This window comes from Chelmon rostratus, chromosome 10 (assembly GCF_017976325.1).
Source record: "Chelmon rostratus isolate fCheRos1 chromosome 10, fCheRos1.pri, whole genome shotgun sequence".
Taxonomy (NCBI): Eukaryota; Metazoa; Chordata; class Actinopteri; order Chaetodontiformes; family Chaetodontidae; genus Chelmon; species Chelmon rostratus.
The window spans coordinates 17966944-17983927 of NC_055667.1; the positions used below are offsets into that span (position 1 = coordinate 17966944).

Genomic DNA, 16984 nt, shown 5'->3' on the forward strand with positions numbered 1-16984 from the left:
AGGGTGGTGTTTGTGATTCCTGTAGCAAAAAGCTACTGCAAATTACAGTAAACATCCAGACTGGTTAAACACTATTCAGGTAAGGTCCTTGTAGAATAACTGGCTGTAAAAGTGTGGAGAGATGTGGTAGGCGTGTGATGTGAGAGGCTGGTCTTGGTGAGGAGCTTGAGGGAGAGTGAATTAAACAGAAGCATCTACTGCAAAATGCATCTGTGAAAGTCTGATTTTCCTTTCCGAATACGATATGGAAGGAACAGAGTCGCTGCCTTGATTATAGGAAGTGTGACCTTCCTGTACAGCAGACGTGTCTTTGGGAGGATGGTGGGATTGATAAGTTTAGCCAGGTGAAAGACTTGGTTAGTGGAGGATTATGGTTTTGAATAGTGAAATAGTGAATTTGTGTCATCTGATCCTTCAAGTCAGCAATGACTTTCTCAATAATTAACCAAGACCATTATTTTTCTTCATATATAAAGCTGCCTAAAACCTCACTGCATGCTATTCGGCCAGCATCAAACGGCAGACAAAGTTAGCCAGCAGATAGTGAACATAGTGAAGCATTTAGCGGCTAAAGAGCCAGATATTTGTCTCAGGAGTTGGTGGCGACCAAAACAGAGCTAAAAGAGAATACTGGAGTTAGATTTCCAAGGTGTCCTCAAACACGGGTCCTAATAAAAAAGTGTTGCTTAATGTCTGCTGGATGTGTAAATGAGCAACTATTTGCTAACACGTTTGGAATTTCAACTTTATAAGGTTATAATATGTCAGTGTTGTGTTTACAGGTTGCTATGCTCCTCCCATTTGGGCGAAAAAGCCTATAAATGATCCCCTCCAATAAAAATCAAGTTTTTAACCTTGTTAACGTGTCCAAGTCAATAAACTCAGCTCAGTCAATAAACGCCCAACGTGGACTCAGACAGCCAGTGTTTCATACGTCACATACCTAAGGAATCAGTTCTGTCAACTTGCAGGGTGGGGTTTTCCATATCACACACATTATTAGCTGTTTGATAACATAGTCAAGCTGAAGGCTCATGTTATCATGTTGCTAATGCTGTCGAGACACATTAAATATATTACCATTCCGACACATTGACCCGTAGGCGATCCAGCACAACTTTGCTTCTTTCCCTTTGGATTCGGTTTCTGGTCGGAACATGCACCGCATGGGTGAATTTCTTATAAATTACCACTTACCGCGGTAGCCAGAAAACGAAAAACAGGCAGAAGTTTGTGTGTTTGATGAGCAGAGTTGAAGGTGTGCAGCTACGGAGGGGTGGGTGGAGCTGGAGGCCTTGACTATTTGCATTTTCATACATCCGTGCATACAGATTTTTTTCATACCAAAAACGTAAAATATGTCATTTTGATGAACAGACACGAGTTTTTAGGGCTTTCATCAGCGCCAGGAGAGGAACTCTAATGCAGTTTAATCAAATGCGTTGAGTTTCTTAAATATAACCATGAAAATGATAGTTGCCATAAGCAGATATTGTAGGGAAAATTACTAAAATTTGTTGACAGTCAACCTTCTACAGACATGATTTTACTCTGGCAGTGAACAGCTTGCAGATACATTGCTGATTAAAACAACTTTAAAACAAAAACCCACTGACATCACATTTCCAACAACAAGTATTTGCTAATTAGTCATACCTGAGTGTGCTTTTTAGGAGCAAGGCTTTAAATGAAAAATATGCCAGAAACAGGTGTGAAAAGAGAAAGACCAAGGACAGCGGGGAGGGGAGATTTGGGTGGCTGGGCTTGGGGGGAAACTGGCAGCCCGACGACCTCTCTGGGCAGGAAGTGTCTGCTGATCATCTGTGTGGGAGTGTCTGCATGCAGACGGACGACTGGGGAGGAGGGAGAGGCACGCGGGAAGGCGAGGCTCACTCGTCTCTCTCCAGCGGCGATGAAACTCACGGAGGGGCGGAGAACAGCGGAGCGAGGCTGAAAGCCGCAGGTTGCGCGAGGGCACAATGAGGAAACACAGCCCTCACAAAAGGAGAGTTTGAGTGAGAGTGAGAGACACAGATGGGCAGGAAGAGAGGGGGAGAGAGTGACAGAGAAAGGGAGGGAAAGCTGTCGGTTTCCCCCGCCCTTCCTCCCTGCCTCCTCGGCTGCGTTGGCAGTGCCGTGCTCTGGTGAAGAGAGATTACAAAAGCCCAGCCTGAGGTTGCATGTATGGACACAGTCATTACCTCTGCCCTGCTAACAAATGGCACTGCTGTCTGAATGCAAACCGATAGCTGTCTGATGCCCCCTTTGTTGCAGAGCTGCCGACTCTTGATTTAGCAGGAAAGATGTAAAACTTGATAACTGCTCAGTATCTTTATAGGCCTGTTCATCGTACTGTATTATTTTGTTTATAGGATATCGACCATTGCTGGTTTACAGCGCCAGGCAGTGGAGCTACAAATAAATCTTCTGACTGGGGATGTTTTTTGTGAGCAAATATTTATTCCATTATGGGTGGGGTGTGTAGTTTTTGAATTGCTTTCAAAATGGCCCCTTGGCCAGTTCATAGCATCGTATTTAGAGTTTGTGTGTGTCTGTGTGTCATTGTGCTGGTGTCACGAGGACAATCTGTGCACTGGCGTCCGGCCACAGACAGCATGGGGTTAGATTCGGGTCTGTCAGAACCCGCTGTCATTTCCGCCATCACCGTGGAGATTGTTGCAAACAGCCGAGTGGAGCTGACTGATGTCAAGATATACTTAGAAGCTAATCATGCAGCAAATAGAGGCGCAGGGATTCCTGCAACAGAAACTGCCTGGCTGCCCTCGCCCCAGTTAAAGCCATTCATGGGAAACATTTCAGCTCTGCCACTCACAGTTCATTTGCGGCTATGTTGAGCGTTTCTCTTGGATTTATGGGTACCAAACCCAGTCTGGACGACACTCCAGTTTCCTGTGCCTAATTTCTAACAGCAATGGTGTCTGCTCAGAGCTGCCTTTTGACGGGAAAAGCTCTGTTTGAGAGATGGCCTTTGTTTTGTGTCTGAGTTTTTGCTTAAGAAGCCATGGACTGTCATACCCTTCTGTTTTCTGTGGAGACAGCCTGTCTTATCATATCTGCGGATTTTCCTCTTCTCAGATGGCAAGGATAGATGGTTGCCATTACCCCAACTGAGAGTGGTGGTGTGCCATATGCTGCCTATTTTTCTTCAAAAACATTTCTTTTTGACACGAGGGAAAAGCCGGCGCAGAGCAGCACAGCTCGCCGCATCTGCACATATTGCTCTCAGCTAGTCAGAATCATCACCTTCACATTAGTGCAGAAGGGCAGTTAAAACATTACAGTCTCTCACCTTTCTTTAGACCCGCTCGTGGGCTGCCGTATGTGGAAATGCAACGGAAAGGCCAAGGCGCTCTAATTAACTTCACCTTGCATTCCCGCTTACTGTGAACGTGTCTAACCTTTACACAACCTCACTTAGTCACCTATCCTCTTAAACAGCCAGGTTGAAATTCTCATTTAATGTCAATAAGCAGATTACCGCCCTCCCCCCGCACCTCCAGCCTCCCACCTCCCTCCCCCTGCCTTCTTTTTCCTTAACCTTCTTTAAACTTCAGCAACAGATTTTTATTCAGGGCGGCCGGAGCACTTTGTGCTGGTAAATCAATAAAACAGTGTCCCCTATAACAGACCTCTGTGTTTTCCTTCCATCGATCCTGTCAGCTCAGATACATTCAAGAGCAAGCCAGGCGATTACCCTCAGCAATCCTCACGTTGATCTGTACTGCAGATGACAGGTGCCAGACATCAGCTTTGGGTAATTGTGGTACTGAAAGGGGGGCATCATTAATCATTGTTTCTTGGGCTGAATTCAGTTGCTCGTGATCGGTTCATGGTCATTGTAGTCGTCGTCAATGCAGGCTGCTTGTAGTCATCAACGTGTTCATTCACCTTGTTGCCGCTGAAGCAGAGACCATGTTGTTACGTGTGATGCCACATTTCACATTGAAGTGTCTTGATGAAACAAGGACAGTTGCAAGCGGCATAAAGTGCAACCGTGAAATGGGCAAATTCTTAATAAAGATGAAGGATTATGAGAAAATAATCCTTGAGTCATTCCAAGATAATTATATACAGAAAATGAGTCAAAAGTATTGCTAAAATATCTATTCTCCTCGCCTGATTATCTCCGCTTTATCAACCTACAGAATTCAAATCTGCTGCAATTTGTTGCAACAAGAGCTTATTTAGTTGAATCCATTCTGGGAATCAATCAAGCAACTGTGACTGAAGTGGAAAAGCTAAACTTTTCACTTGTAATTTACTGACAGAGGCATAATCAGCTTTGTAAGATATGAATTCAATTCACCTCTGAAAGAGAAGGTTAAATTACTCATTTTATTTCACTTCATTTGTAGCCCATTAGCTACCAGATAGAAAAATCAAAGGTTTTAGATTCTAATCGGTATTAGTTAGTTAGCATCTCCTTGTATCGTAATTCCAGCGGGTTTAATCCTCACACCTCGGCATTTTATCAATCAAGATTTAGCACTTTTGTTACCTGGAGGTCAAAGTGCTAATCTAAAAAGCGCAGGCTGAAAACGTTAATGTTTGTACTGCAAGGAGGTGTAGATTCCTGGGGAATAAGGAGTGGAGAAGTGATATCAACGGGGTACGAGCATGGCACAAAGAGAAAAGACATCGCCATCTTTAAATGGTTCCCTGCAGCAAAAAGCTCCAGAGAGACGAATGTTCAAGCAGCTTTCTGTCCCAGCTGAGGCAAAGATGGGACGTGATTCAACAAACCCATAACACCTTTTGACTCCGTATTACCACAGAAGCTCTGCTAAAATACGTCTCCCATGAAATGTTCGAAATAGACGGTTCACTTTTTGGAAAGGAGTCTTTTTACATGCAAATCACCGTTGCTGTTGCTTTTCCATTACTTTGCTGTATTCCTTCTTTGACCCAGTACACTCAATTTAGGCAGCCATGAAGTGATTTAACTTGTGACATCGCAGCAGCGTTCCCACCTGTGAATTTCTTTAATTGCATCACAGATCTTGTGTTCGCCGATTTTGTAGCCGGTATGTTTTTTCGGTGACTTGAAACATATTGAGTCGTCTTGAGCTTGACCTCCTCCTCTGCTCCTCAATTTGTCAGCTTTGTGCGGTTGACTCCCTTTGAGTTGTGGGTCAAAGCTATAACTCAAACTCTGTGAGTCGAAGCAATCCCATCAGCGAGCCGCTGTGTCCTCATTCCTGTGTTTCCCCAGTGTCCGGCTCCTTTTGATCACGCTAACAGAAATGGATGGCATTCATACAGTGCTTAGATTAGACTGTGTGATGAGGTACTGCACGGGGTTCAGCAGAAAACGATGTCTATACCCCTGCTTGTGCATCCACCTGTCTGGGAGGTAGCCATTTTGATCCCAGTCACGCAACCAGTTGTGATTGCAGTTTCAAGTCCTCAAACACGGCTGCTTAGGACTTTATCAGGCAGCACTGTGAACAATCCAACTGTAGATCCTTTTATCAACTGATTTAGTTCATACTGGGTGTCTGATGATTTATTAGTTAGAAAAAAATGTGAATTCAGTCAGAAAGACCCTGCTTACCTCCTGTTCTTCAGCCTTGCAACATTTGCACCAAATTTGGCCAGTGGACTGTACATGTGTCTCGTTTTTCCAACCTACGCAAGATGAAACTACGCCCACTTCCATGTGGCTCAGCGGCTGTGTTCCCATGACACCTGCGCCCAGGTGAAATATGACAGCGACGGTAGCCTGGAAAGTAGCATATGGGGCACTGAATGCTATGAATTTATTGTTTATCAGAACACAGATGAGACAAGAATTAGCTACCTAGCATGCTATCTCTCCACTGTATGTTCAGTGGGTGTGTGGTGTAAGCATAGAGGCTGTATTGTGTGTAGCTTGGAAAATAGCATATGGGGCACTGAATGTGATGAGTCTACTGTTTAATAAGCCACAAATGGGACAAGAATTAGCTAGTTAGCATGCTATTTCCCAACTGTATGTTCAGTGGGTGTCTGGTGTAAGCATAGAGGCTGTATTATGTGTAGCTTGGAACATAGCATATGGGGCACTGAATGTGATGAATTTACTGTTTATCAGACCACAAATGAGATAAGAATTAGCGAGCTAGCATGCTATTTCCCAACTGTATGTTCAGTGGGTGTCTCACAGCCTCCTAACTTTGGAATGCAGTCAGTTCAAAGGCCTTTTGTTAACTCCAAAGTTGAAGTCTAAAGTAGGTTGGAAAAACAATAGATGCGTACTGTACCAACTGTACACACGTTAGCTAGGAAGCTATTTTGCTAAAAGCTGGCACGCTGGCCGTGTCTGTGGGCGTGTGCCTCTGTGTTTTTGTTCAGCTCAGCTTCTCACTAGAAACTTTGGGTCTTTGTCTTATTTCTCTCCAGTATCTCGCCTTTTTCCTCTCATGTCTGTATGTTTATGAAACATAAAGCCCTGGGATACACACAGTTTTTTTTTTCACTCAAGTAGAAACACTAACAGTGCTTACAATTTGCACCATTTTGTGTGACTTTGCATCTAATAACATCTTTCCATGGGCTTCATAAGCTGCTAAAATTCACTTCATGCTCTGTCTGAAGACAAAGAGTCAACAGCCATGCTATGCTATCATCAGTTTAGGCAGAGTAGTGCCTTGAGCTAAATGCTAACATCAGCATGCTAGAATGCTCTAACATTAGCATGCTGATGCAAAGCAGGTATAATGTTTACCATGATCATCGTGTAGCATGCTAACCATGAGGGGGAGATAAATGTGTCTACCAGATTTCATGGCAGTCCATGGAATAGTTGTTGGGACATTCAAGGTTATGAATGTTAACCTCCTGGTGGCGCTAGAGGAAAAGTGGACAGAGAGACCAGCTCACACATCAACATCCACATCGCAGAACAACACTGCTAACTTTGCTAAAACCATGAGCAATTAAAAGAGGTTTTCAGGGCAAGAAAAAGACCTGCAAACTATTAATGTGTTTCCCAAACATTAGGAAAAAAAATCTATCTTGCATTTTTCTAAAGAGCTTCATTATTTTATAGCCTGTTATGAGATAATCCAAGCTATCTTCATGTCAGCCATTCAGTTGATGGGTCTGTGTCAGTTGTTAGTTGATAGTGGTGCTTGACCCTTCACTAAACCCCTCCTCTGAACAACAACTGTCAAATCTGAGCGTAGTAACTATAACAAGGCACTGGCAGGCCTGTCAAGCTTTGCTCCTCTTCATGTTGATGCAGTCTGCATGAGGCTGTAAGAATAGTGGTATTTGCTATCACAACAGTTTGGAGGGTGGGGTCTTTTTTGTAGTCTTTCAAAAACCAAACCAAAAAAATAAAATTTTGTCTTTCTCTGGTCTAATGTTAGCATGTGTGGCTAACAAGGTTACTACCTACAGAAAGTGTTTTGTGCAAAGATAATGGGCTTGTTGTTAGCTTTCGACATTATTTTGCGGGGTTGCAGGCGACATGAAGTTCATTACATTATGACCCCTTTGTTGAAAGACTTGAAAGCTGAAGAAGATTGCAAGATGCAAGTGAAAGCTCCAGAAAGACTTGTAATTGGACCTTTAGTTAAGTTTTTTCATAAAATATATCAGACTGAATTTTCATACTTAGGCCACATGATGGCAATTGTGCAAACTCTTATCTGCTGAGACGGGCGATGACATGTGGTTGAAAATTACACAAAAGGCTAGTAAGTGGACCTTGAGTGGAGTTTGATTAAGTGCTTTTTGTTTTTGTTGAGTTATGTGTCAATAATGTGTTACATTAATCCATTTTTAAGTATTCTCGTATTTCTTGTTGCAAACCGATGTCACCTGTTAGACCTACATGGACAATATATTGGAGTCTGTTTCATGTACCATGTTAGCTTAACTCAGCTGTTAGCCTATGTCAAATACAGGATGAAATGGAAGAGACAGCAGCAGCACAGATACTGAATTGCTCATGTTTTATATTTGGATATGCCACATGGTGATGAAGACAGGCTGAGATCTCACCAGGAGGGAAGCGTAAGAGAGCACATACAAGGCTGTGCTGTTAGTTCATGAGCTCTGCAAAGACATTTCTGCAATAACAACATTGATATGTTCGGAGAAGAAAGTGACAGCAGAGCAGGTTGCCTGGGTAAAAGACCCAATATAAGCAATGTATAGCATTACATAATATGAATTTATTCTTAGATTATCATTTGACAAGATAATTTGAAATATATGAAAAATGTATTGCTCATTTATATTGCAAGCCATTTTGTCAACCTCAGCCATCATCTGCCTGTGTGAGCGACAAAAGAAGCAAGTGATGTGCAATGCTTGTGTTTTTCTGTCAGACTATGAATTTATTTATTAATGGGACAAATATTGTTTATACGGGTGACGTTGATGTGAAAGGCAAGATATGCAAATGCTAGTATTAAAGGAATAGTTTGATATTTTGGGAAATATGGTTATTTGCTTTCTTGCCAAGAGTTACATGGGAAGAGGGTTAGGGTTAGGGTTAATGCCACTCTCACAGCCGTACATTCAATATGAAGTTACAGCTAGCAGCAAATTATCTTAATTAGCACAGAGGCATGGAAACAGTGGGAAACAGAATATGCCCACCACCACCTCTAAAGCTCATTAATTAACACCCGGTATCACCCGGTAAGATCTGACCCAAGTAAGTGCTTTAGTTTTGCACATCAGTTACATGTGTGATAGATGTCGACACATCGAACAAATGTGCATTGTGGCATTGCCTGCAGAAATGTTGCATACATGCCTTACACACTTTTTTGTTCCATTGGGGGCGCTAAACTGAGGGTATTTTGTATAGAAATTTAGTACTTCGTAGTAAATAAGGGGCAATTTCGGACACATCTGCAATTCAAAAGTGTGATATTTCAGAGCAGACACCTTATCAACCGTCTATTATCCGTCAACAGAATAGCACCAACACATGATTAAACGTTCCCTTCCCCTCCCCTCCCCAACCCCAATTCTTCTCTTCAAGATCCCACAGATCAGCTATGCGTCGACAGCCCCGGAGTTGAGTGACGACAGGCGCTATGACTTCTTCTCACGGGTGGTTCCTCCGGACTCATTCCAGGCCCAGGCCATGGTGGACATTATCCGAGCCCTGGGTTGGACGTACGTCTCCACCATCGCCTCAGAGGGGAGCTATGGAGAGAAGGGAGTGGAGGCCTTCACACAACTCTCCAAGGAAGCAGGTAAAGAACAGTGAACCGTGATGGCCACTGAAGAGAATGCTTGTCTCTTTTTTTCCTATGATTTAAACATGGATTTTTCACTAGAGGTAGATCAGTTTTGCTCTCGCAATTCATTGTAAAAATCTGTTTTGGATGGATGAATTATTGATCTGTTTGGCAACTTCTGCTTTAGATCCCCAGTGAGTTGTTGAGTGTTGCTGGAAATGCAGATAGAGAAACAGCTTCGAGAAGATGCCACGTCACAATAATGAGCGTAGCCTGTACCCAATGTTTTGTAAATATAACCGTTTCGGCTTTTTTGTACACTTTTTTTTGAAGGGGAATTGTTTGATGTAATGTGTTCTCTTTGGCCAACGGAGAGGAGGGAGAGCGGTCTGGCAACTGGTCATTTGGGAGACATGAGTTTTGCTCTACACTCTGTCTTTTTTGTCTCACTCAATCTCATTTTTCTATCCCTGCTAGTGAGAGTGCAGGCTGGTAATGATGGTCAGTCAGTTCGAACCATTCTGGTCCGAATGTGTGTGTGTGAATCAGCAGGGTTTTAAATATTTAGTCTTTTTGGAATAGAAGTCGGCCGTCTTTTGGGAACATCTCTCTCTTCTCTTAGAAGCCATGTGATTAAACAGAGAGAGACGAACTGCTGAATGGTCTAGAAAACAAGCTATTAGGCTCACTCTTGTTTGTTGGGTCCTCTAATGTACCATTAATGGTGATTATTTGAAATGGCAGTGATCAGGTTTAAAGGCTGAGTTCTTATGTTTTCATTTGGGTTTTGAGAGGTTATAAGGATCTTGAAGAGTACTTACAACAGGTATTTGCATTCAGTGAAGGTTTTCTGGTTTTGCCTGTAACTGGCATGAACATTGTGCGAATGCCTGACCCACCTGCTTTTTCCACACTGATGCTTATTTGGCATGTGGTGGTACGTGTGAATCAGCAGTCATTGCTGTCGCCAGGAGACGCTCAGTTGCTATACAGCACAATGGGTTGGCTATCTTCGTCAAATCATGTGGTTTAATGTGCTGTGCTTTAGAGCTGTGCTGTAGAGACTTTCCAGTTGCTGCTGCAGTATTTCTGCAAGATGAGGACATGGATACATTTTTCCAAATGTTTTAATGTATGTTAACTGTATGTTCTGAACGCCAATCCCTTTTGAATCCTTGTGCAACAGGAATGTTACTTGGGCTGAAAAATAAATCCCCTCCCATGTTCCACGATAGCACACCCATGCAACTCACAACACTGAGCATTTTGCTGCTTCTCACCTCAACCTCGTTGAATCCCAGTCTGTTTCCTTGAAGTCTGCAGGGAGTGATCTGTGTTTCTTCCAATAGACTAATGTGCGGAAACCTCTAAAATGAGGCAAGCTAATGATATCCCACAGGCACCGATCAGAAGTCCACTATCCATGAATATTTTATCTGTGTGCATTCATGTCCAGTGTGATCACTCATTAAAACTTTAAGAAGCTGTTTGTGGCCATGTAATTTGCATCGACTGCAAGACGGAGAAAGTAGCCTGTGTACGATCGAATAAGGAAAAGTCCTGATTTCAGGCTTATTTTGACAGTTTCAATTCATCTTTTATCCAGTTTCTCCCAGCTGGTTTTCTCCGGTGCATTTTTCCACTGATGTTTCTTTTTCTTTCTTTTTTTTTTTCTTATGCAAAGACCAGTAAACACACAGATATTATTATGACTTTTGAACAGCTACACAAGGAGTATGAAATTATAAGCCATTGTTGTTGTTGACTCATCCTGTTGCTACTGAGCCGCAGTCACTTTGCAATATTTTGTATTCATATACAAATGGGAATTATTTCCTCTAAAGGAAAGCCTCCAGTACCCAAGGCATCTTATCTTTAATAAACACATTAATTATGTACAGTCATAGCATAAATGTACATTCACAGGATTCATTCAAAGGCACTTGGATTGACTGGAATAGACTGAATGGCATAAGAAGCAAAGATCTTAGTGAATATGGAAAGAGAGAATATTTGGAAAATAGTGTGCTGTGAGTAAATATATTCAACACATCATTTCCAAGAAATTGCTAAACTGCAGAACAACAACAACATTGCTGGGTGGATGTTGCAGCATCGATGCAAGTGGATCCTGGAGGCTTTGAGACTTTTTTTTGTGGCTGCTCTGTTTGGTTGCAGTGAAATGTCAGATGCATTAGTACGATTCTCGCTTCACCACTTCAAGGAGAACCATCTAGCGGACTAATGCAATATGGCTGCCCATTACCCCAAGCTGAGACTGGAGTGATGGTCAGCCTGTATTGATCTCTATTTTTTTTCTTTTTTTTTTTCTTTTTTTTCGCCTTCTCTCCCCTGTTTAGGCACTGTTCCGTTGTGCACCTTCATCCTGGCTCCAGGTGAAGCTGGCAGAGATTAATCTTGTTTGTATTTTCCTGTGTCTGTTTGGACTTAGGCCAGAGCGATGGAGTTCAGTTTTCCCATCTGATAAAAAGACTCGCATTTCAGGAAAACCACCCACAACGTATCACTGTGGAATTGATTGCAGCAAGTTGCCAACACAATGCGTTCTTAGATCTAGCCTGACACTGCAAGGGGGAAAAAAACCTACCAGTAAAATATAGCGGTCATATTTAGCAGCAGGAGAGGACTGGGGAAGAAGCCTGATGCATCTGCAAACACCGGAAAATAGGCCACGATACTTGTGCGTGGCCCTTTGACATTGCCAAGTCCCAGACGAGCAGTGGAAAGGCACACAAGATACAGAAGGGCACACAGATGTAGAATATGAATGTTAGCTGCATGTCAGCCCATTCTGATGTGCTCCCACGTGTTCAGGCGGGGAGACTCTGGAGGGAGCAGGTCTGCCTTGTGAATGTCGAGGTGATAAATATAATTGCAGCATTATGGATCCCCTGGAGGTTTGGGTTTGGAGGGTGTTGAGTCGGCAGGCAGGGGGGTCGAATCCATCAAGAGCCTCTAATTTAAAGGGATTTGTATTTCACTAAGCAAAATGGCGAAGCTGGATTCCTCGCCCTGGAGTGCATTTTCAGAACCGAGGGCATTGAGGATGAATAATTGAAGCAGTTAATGCAGTGCATGACCTATGGCACTCAGACAGATAAGCAGAGAACTTCCAAGAGCCTGATGAATTTGGCCATCATGATCATTAAGCTTTCTTTGATATATTAATCAAATGTGGAGCAGAGGCTGGGGGTTCACGGTGCATATAGTTTTGATACTATACTGTGGAATCAGAGGTAAATTAATGAAGTGCAGCTAAAACTTTCAGTGTCACAAACAGGCACATCTTCTAATGTAAGCAGAAATTTAACTTTCTGAGTGTTAACATACATTCAAACTTTTTAACATTTACTCTTCACTCTCCTCACTGACTGTAACAGCCAGGCGCGCTTCCAAACAACCTAGTTTGTACGACGTGCTGTCCGACCACATCGGGAGGCAGAAGTGTTTATAGTCTCTCACACACTTCACAGTGTTGCACTTAGTTGTTCACACCAAAATTGCCATCCATCAGAAAGGTGCAGGGGGACGGGGTTTCTGAAGCTGTTCGACCACATGATGAAATATAATCAGTAGGTGATTTGAGAGAGGATGCCATCCCTCAAAATACATCCCCCCTCTCCATCCAGTCGCAGCAAAGAGAGTCCAGGGGCGGACGGGTTGCTTGTTTGAACATATTAGTCTGCCTGACTCATTGATCCTTTAACCTGACTGAGGTTGGTACAAGTTAGAATCCATGGCTCTGAAACTGTGCCTTATCAATATACAGCCTAACTGTGCTGTATATTGATAAATCCATGGCGCTGTCCGTAGTGCTGAAGAAGCAGACAGATTTGTAAGTGTGGTTTTTTCTCTCAGTCCCACCCCTGTCAGTTTCATCTTGGATCTGTATTATTCACTGAACTATTACTATAAAATCTCATTTCTCTAATATATTGTAGAATATATACATACCTATAGAGTAGTTTCTCCTTCATAATCAAAGTGACAAGTAGCAATCTATACTCATGGAGGTGTCTGAGGATCATAGAAACACACTGCTGCCTGTAGTTTTCCTATATAATTTTTAAGATCATTCAGTGCTGCTGAAAATACACCCCCAGACCAAGCCACCTCTGTAACAAAATATTTTAGGGCAGGCATGACTACAGATGTAGTTTTTAGTGTTAGTGTTAATGCTATGGATAGTAAGTTGGGTCAGAATTGTACAATCCCCGCTACTAAGAATGAACAAATCACGGACTGAGTATAATGGCGCCTAAAGTGGCAGCCAGAACACTATTGCTCTACAATCCTATTTCTTGGGTAAGACGTGAACAAGTCGCAGTGAAACACTCTCTCTTCTCCCAGAGCCTGACATTCGTCTGTCTCAGATCGCACATCTCCAGCCAAGACAGACATGCGGCTCTCCTTTATTCCCACTGTTTGAGTCTAGGGCTCTTTCAAGTCCACACAATGCCTTCCAGTGACAGGTGAGGGCGGTTCGACCCACAGCACAGTACTCTGGAAGTACAGATACAATGCTTACATTTCCATCATGCCTGCCTCCCTGACTGACTGACCACCTCACTGACTGACAGACGAGGTATGCTGCAGGCATTCAATAATTTAGCCACCAGCCTGCCGGGCAGTCTTAAGCCCACAGCATGTGCAGCCCTGATGCTCTTTCTCCCTCTCTGAAAATGGGATCTGCTCCAAATGCTTCTTATCTTCATCAGTGGCTCCTGTGGTCTCTCTCTGTATTATTGACGGTTGTGACCTATAATATATCTCTGTTCAAGATTGTTATGCCATTATAACTCTTCACATGAGCCTCCAGGGGTTGTTTTCATAATGGAGTTAATGCATTTTTATGAGACTTAAATTCACAGCAAAAAAGAGAGTTTTTTTTTTTCTTTTCTCCCTCTCTGGAATTAATGTGTGTGAAACCTGGAACTGAAACATGCCGCTAATACGCCAGAATCAGATAGTATACAGTGCTGTTCCTAAAACAGAAACCTGGAAGGGTGTCATACTGTAGGCTTTCTGGCTGAAATCCACTGAAATCTCTGCGCTGAAACAGAGCTTTAGTGTCATCCCTTGGAGACCTACAACGCTGGCTGCTCTGCACAAATGACACCAAGTACGTTTCATTTTAACAGGATACCACAAACCCCTTAAGCAACAGCTTGGCCATTTGCGGGATCTCCATTTTTATGTTTAGACCACTTAGGGAGGATAACAGCAGCCACCCCAGAGGTCTTTTGGCACATCCAGGATGTTTTCTCGCATCGAGGAGCATTCCTAATTCTGCCTGCTGATACTTGAAAAATGAAGAGTTAAGAGAAGCTTCAGCAGTTGTCATTTTGCTATCTCCTGCCTTTAGAAACGCCACAGTAAACCGCGACTGGAGATGTGTGATCTGCCATCTAAAAGCTGTTTATATCAAAGTAATGAGCCTGAGGAGACTGGCAATTAGGAGATTCCTTCCATTTCTCTGCCTACTCAGGGAAACTCAAACTGAAAGGTTATTGGGTAGGCTATTAAAATGCTTGAGTGGGAGAAATTTTAATTGGTTTGGGTAGAGCTCTGCTGTTGACTCAGGACACAGGCAGCTGCCTCAAATCTAAGCCTACGGTACCTAAGAAGTGCTATCGCACAGGTGATCATATTATCTGTTTATCCAAAGTGCCTCAAAGGTTAGCTTGTCCTCCACACCTGTAATTACCACACCAGAGTGAAGCAAAACTCTATTATTCTGTTCATGAAAGGTATAATTTTGCTTCTCTACCGGATAATGAGCTGTTGAATATAACCCTTAAGACAACCATATCTAGCAAACTGATAAAAGCCAATTGTAATAATATACTGTGGCAAATATCTAGCAACTGTTTAGCAACGCATGGAAGCAATCAGTACCCTTCATCCTGTACAAGCTCATTAGTGGTGACCTGTCTGAGAATGATTTATTGTCAGTATTAAAATCCTCTTTGTTTGTTATTGCCGGCTGTGCTATCTGATTGGTCCAAGGTCCAACAAGAGATGCTTGATAATAGCTTTAAATGAAAAGTCAATGGCAAACTGTTGGATTTTTCCCAAATCCATTATATGAAATCTGTAGCTCTATGTCCCTGTTGAAGTGGACCATTGAACTTGTTACAGCAGATTTGTTTAGAAATGTCTCACTCTGTGAAATGACTCTGGTGCTCAGTCGGAGGGTGCACTTTGAGTGTTATATTGCATGTGGTTTTCAAATCATTGCCAAAATGTAAATGTATACACTGCAAGACTGCCATTTAAACTCTAAAGGAAAACATGACAGCATCATCAAAGTCCCACTATTGTGTTCAGATGTTTTCTTCCATTTCTATGGGAAAAAGCAGCTATTGTGACTCCAGGCTTTTGTGTGTGTGCACACATCTCTGTGGATGGGTGAGATCATCCCAGAGTCCTTATCATTTCTTACTCTTTTCTCATTAAAAAGGTGGAATCTGCATCGCCCAGTCTTTGAAAATTCCCCACAACCCCAAGCTGGAGGATTACGACAAAGCCATCCAACAGCTGCTGGAAACGCAGCACTCGCGGGCAGTCATCATCTTTGCCAGTGAGGAAGACATACGGTGAGGAGCGAAGCACATTCTGGCTTCATCCATGTTGCCGGGCGTGCTGATGACTTGCCATGTTGATGTCTTTAATCTCTGAGTAGCAGCTCCTGAAGACAGGCTAGAGGCACAGATTTATCATGCGTGCTACACAAACACACCTCCGTCAACACAAACACAAGCGTGCCTCGGAGAATTGGGAATACAGATCACAACTAAGCCACAGAGATATTGTTTCATTTACAATGGCCCATGGGAAGTGTTGTAAAGAAACACAGAATCAAACATTTAGAACCTGTAAATTCAGAATGGATAATCCAGAAGTGGATGTACTAGTGAAGTGCTAAAGAAAAGAGAAGATGAGTGACAGACATGGAATTAATGACTGTAACTGTCTCTATTTTCTTTAAATAAAAGATTAAAACAACATCTTTGCTCAACATGACACACAACATATATGAGCAATAGTTTCTCATCCTTTCCTTCTCACCTTTAATGAGATAAACTGAGGAACTGAGCATGACCATGAGCCCAAACGTGAAGTCCAAACAACCCCGTACAGCCAGCTGTGCCTCAGCGTAATACATGCTAGATTGCACATACCTCTTGTGCTCTCTTCAAACTCACACACAAATGTCCTTGCAGGGGAGTTCTCAATGCCACCAAGAGGGCCAATCAGGTGGGCCATTTCCTGTGGATTGGATCTGACAGCTGGGGGGCCAAGAGCAGCCCGATCCACCAGCTCGAGGATGTAGCAGTGGGAGCCATCACTATACTGCCCAAACGCTCCTCCATCGAAGGTACCGAGAAGCACACTGCACACTTCACCGCATGCTGTGTTGCTGTATTACTGGTTTGTTGGGAGTGACCCCCCCCCCCCTTCTTAGCAAATAGTTGCCTGTTTACATACCCAACAGCTATGGAGCAACTTAAGCCTTCATTTGAAGTCATGCTTTTGGCTGCCAGGCTAATGTAAGTCAAATATTCAATCTGATTTTCGTCAAGTAGACATGTGATCCATTATTTATGTGAAACTATTGATTACAGCTGCTTTAAAAATGCAACCATTTCTGATTTTTTTTTTCTTTTCCTCTTGGCTTTTTGGGGGCAGCTCAACAGGCTTTAAACACACCATTGACCTATTATCACTCTTTGAAGTTGATATTGTGAATGTGT

At 42.8% G+C, this 16984-nt stretch overlaps 1 protein-coding gene across 1 annotated transcript in view; it reads left to right on the forward strand.

The window, feature by feature from the left end:
- LOC121612519 (metabotropic glutamate receptor 7-like) overlaps nucleotides 1-16984 on the forward strand; it is a 63450-nt gene that overhangs the window by 18584 nt on the left and 27882 nt on the right. Inside the window, exons 3-5 of the mRNA XM_041945447.1 lie at nucleotides 9005-9221; nucleotides 15691-15826; nucleotides 16454-16608. Coding sequence (XP_041801381.1) covers nucleotides 9005-9221; nucleotides 15691-15826; nucleotides 16454-16608 — 508 coding nt within the window. The remainder of the gene's footprint in view (nucleotides 1-9004; nucleotides 9222-15690; nucleotides 15827-16453; nucleotides 16609-16984) is intronic.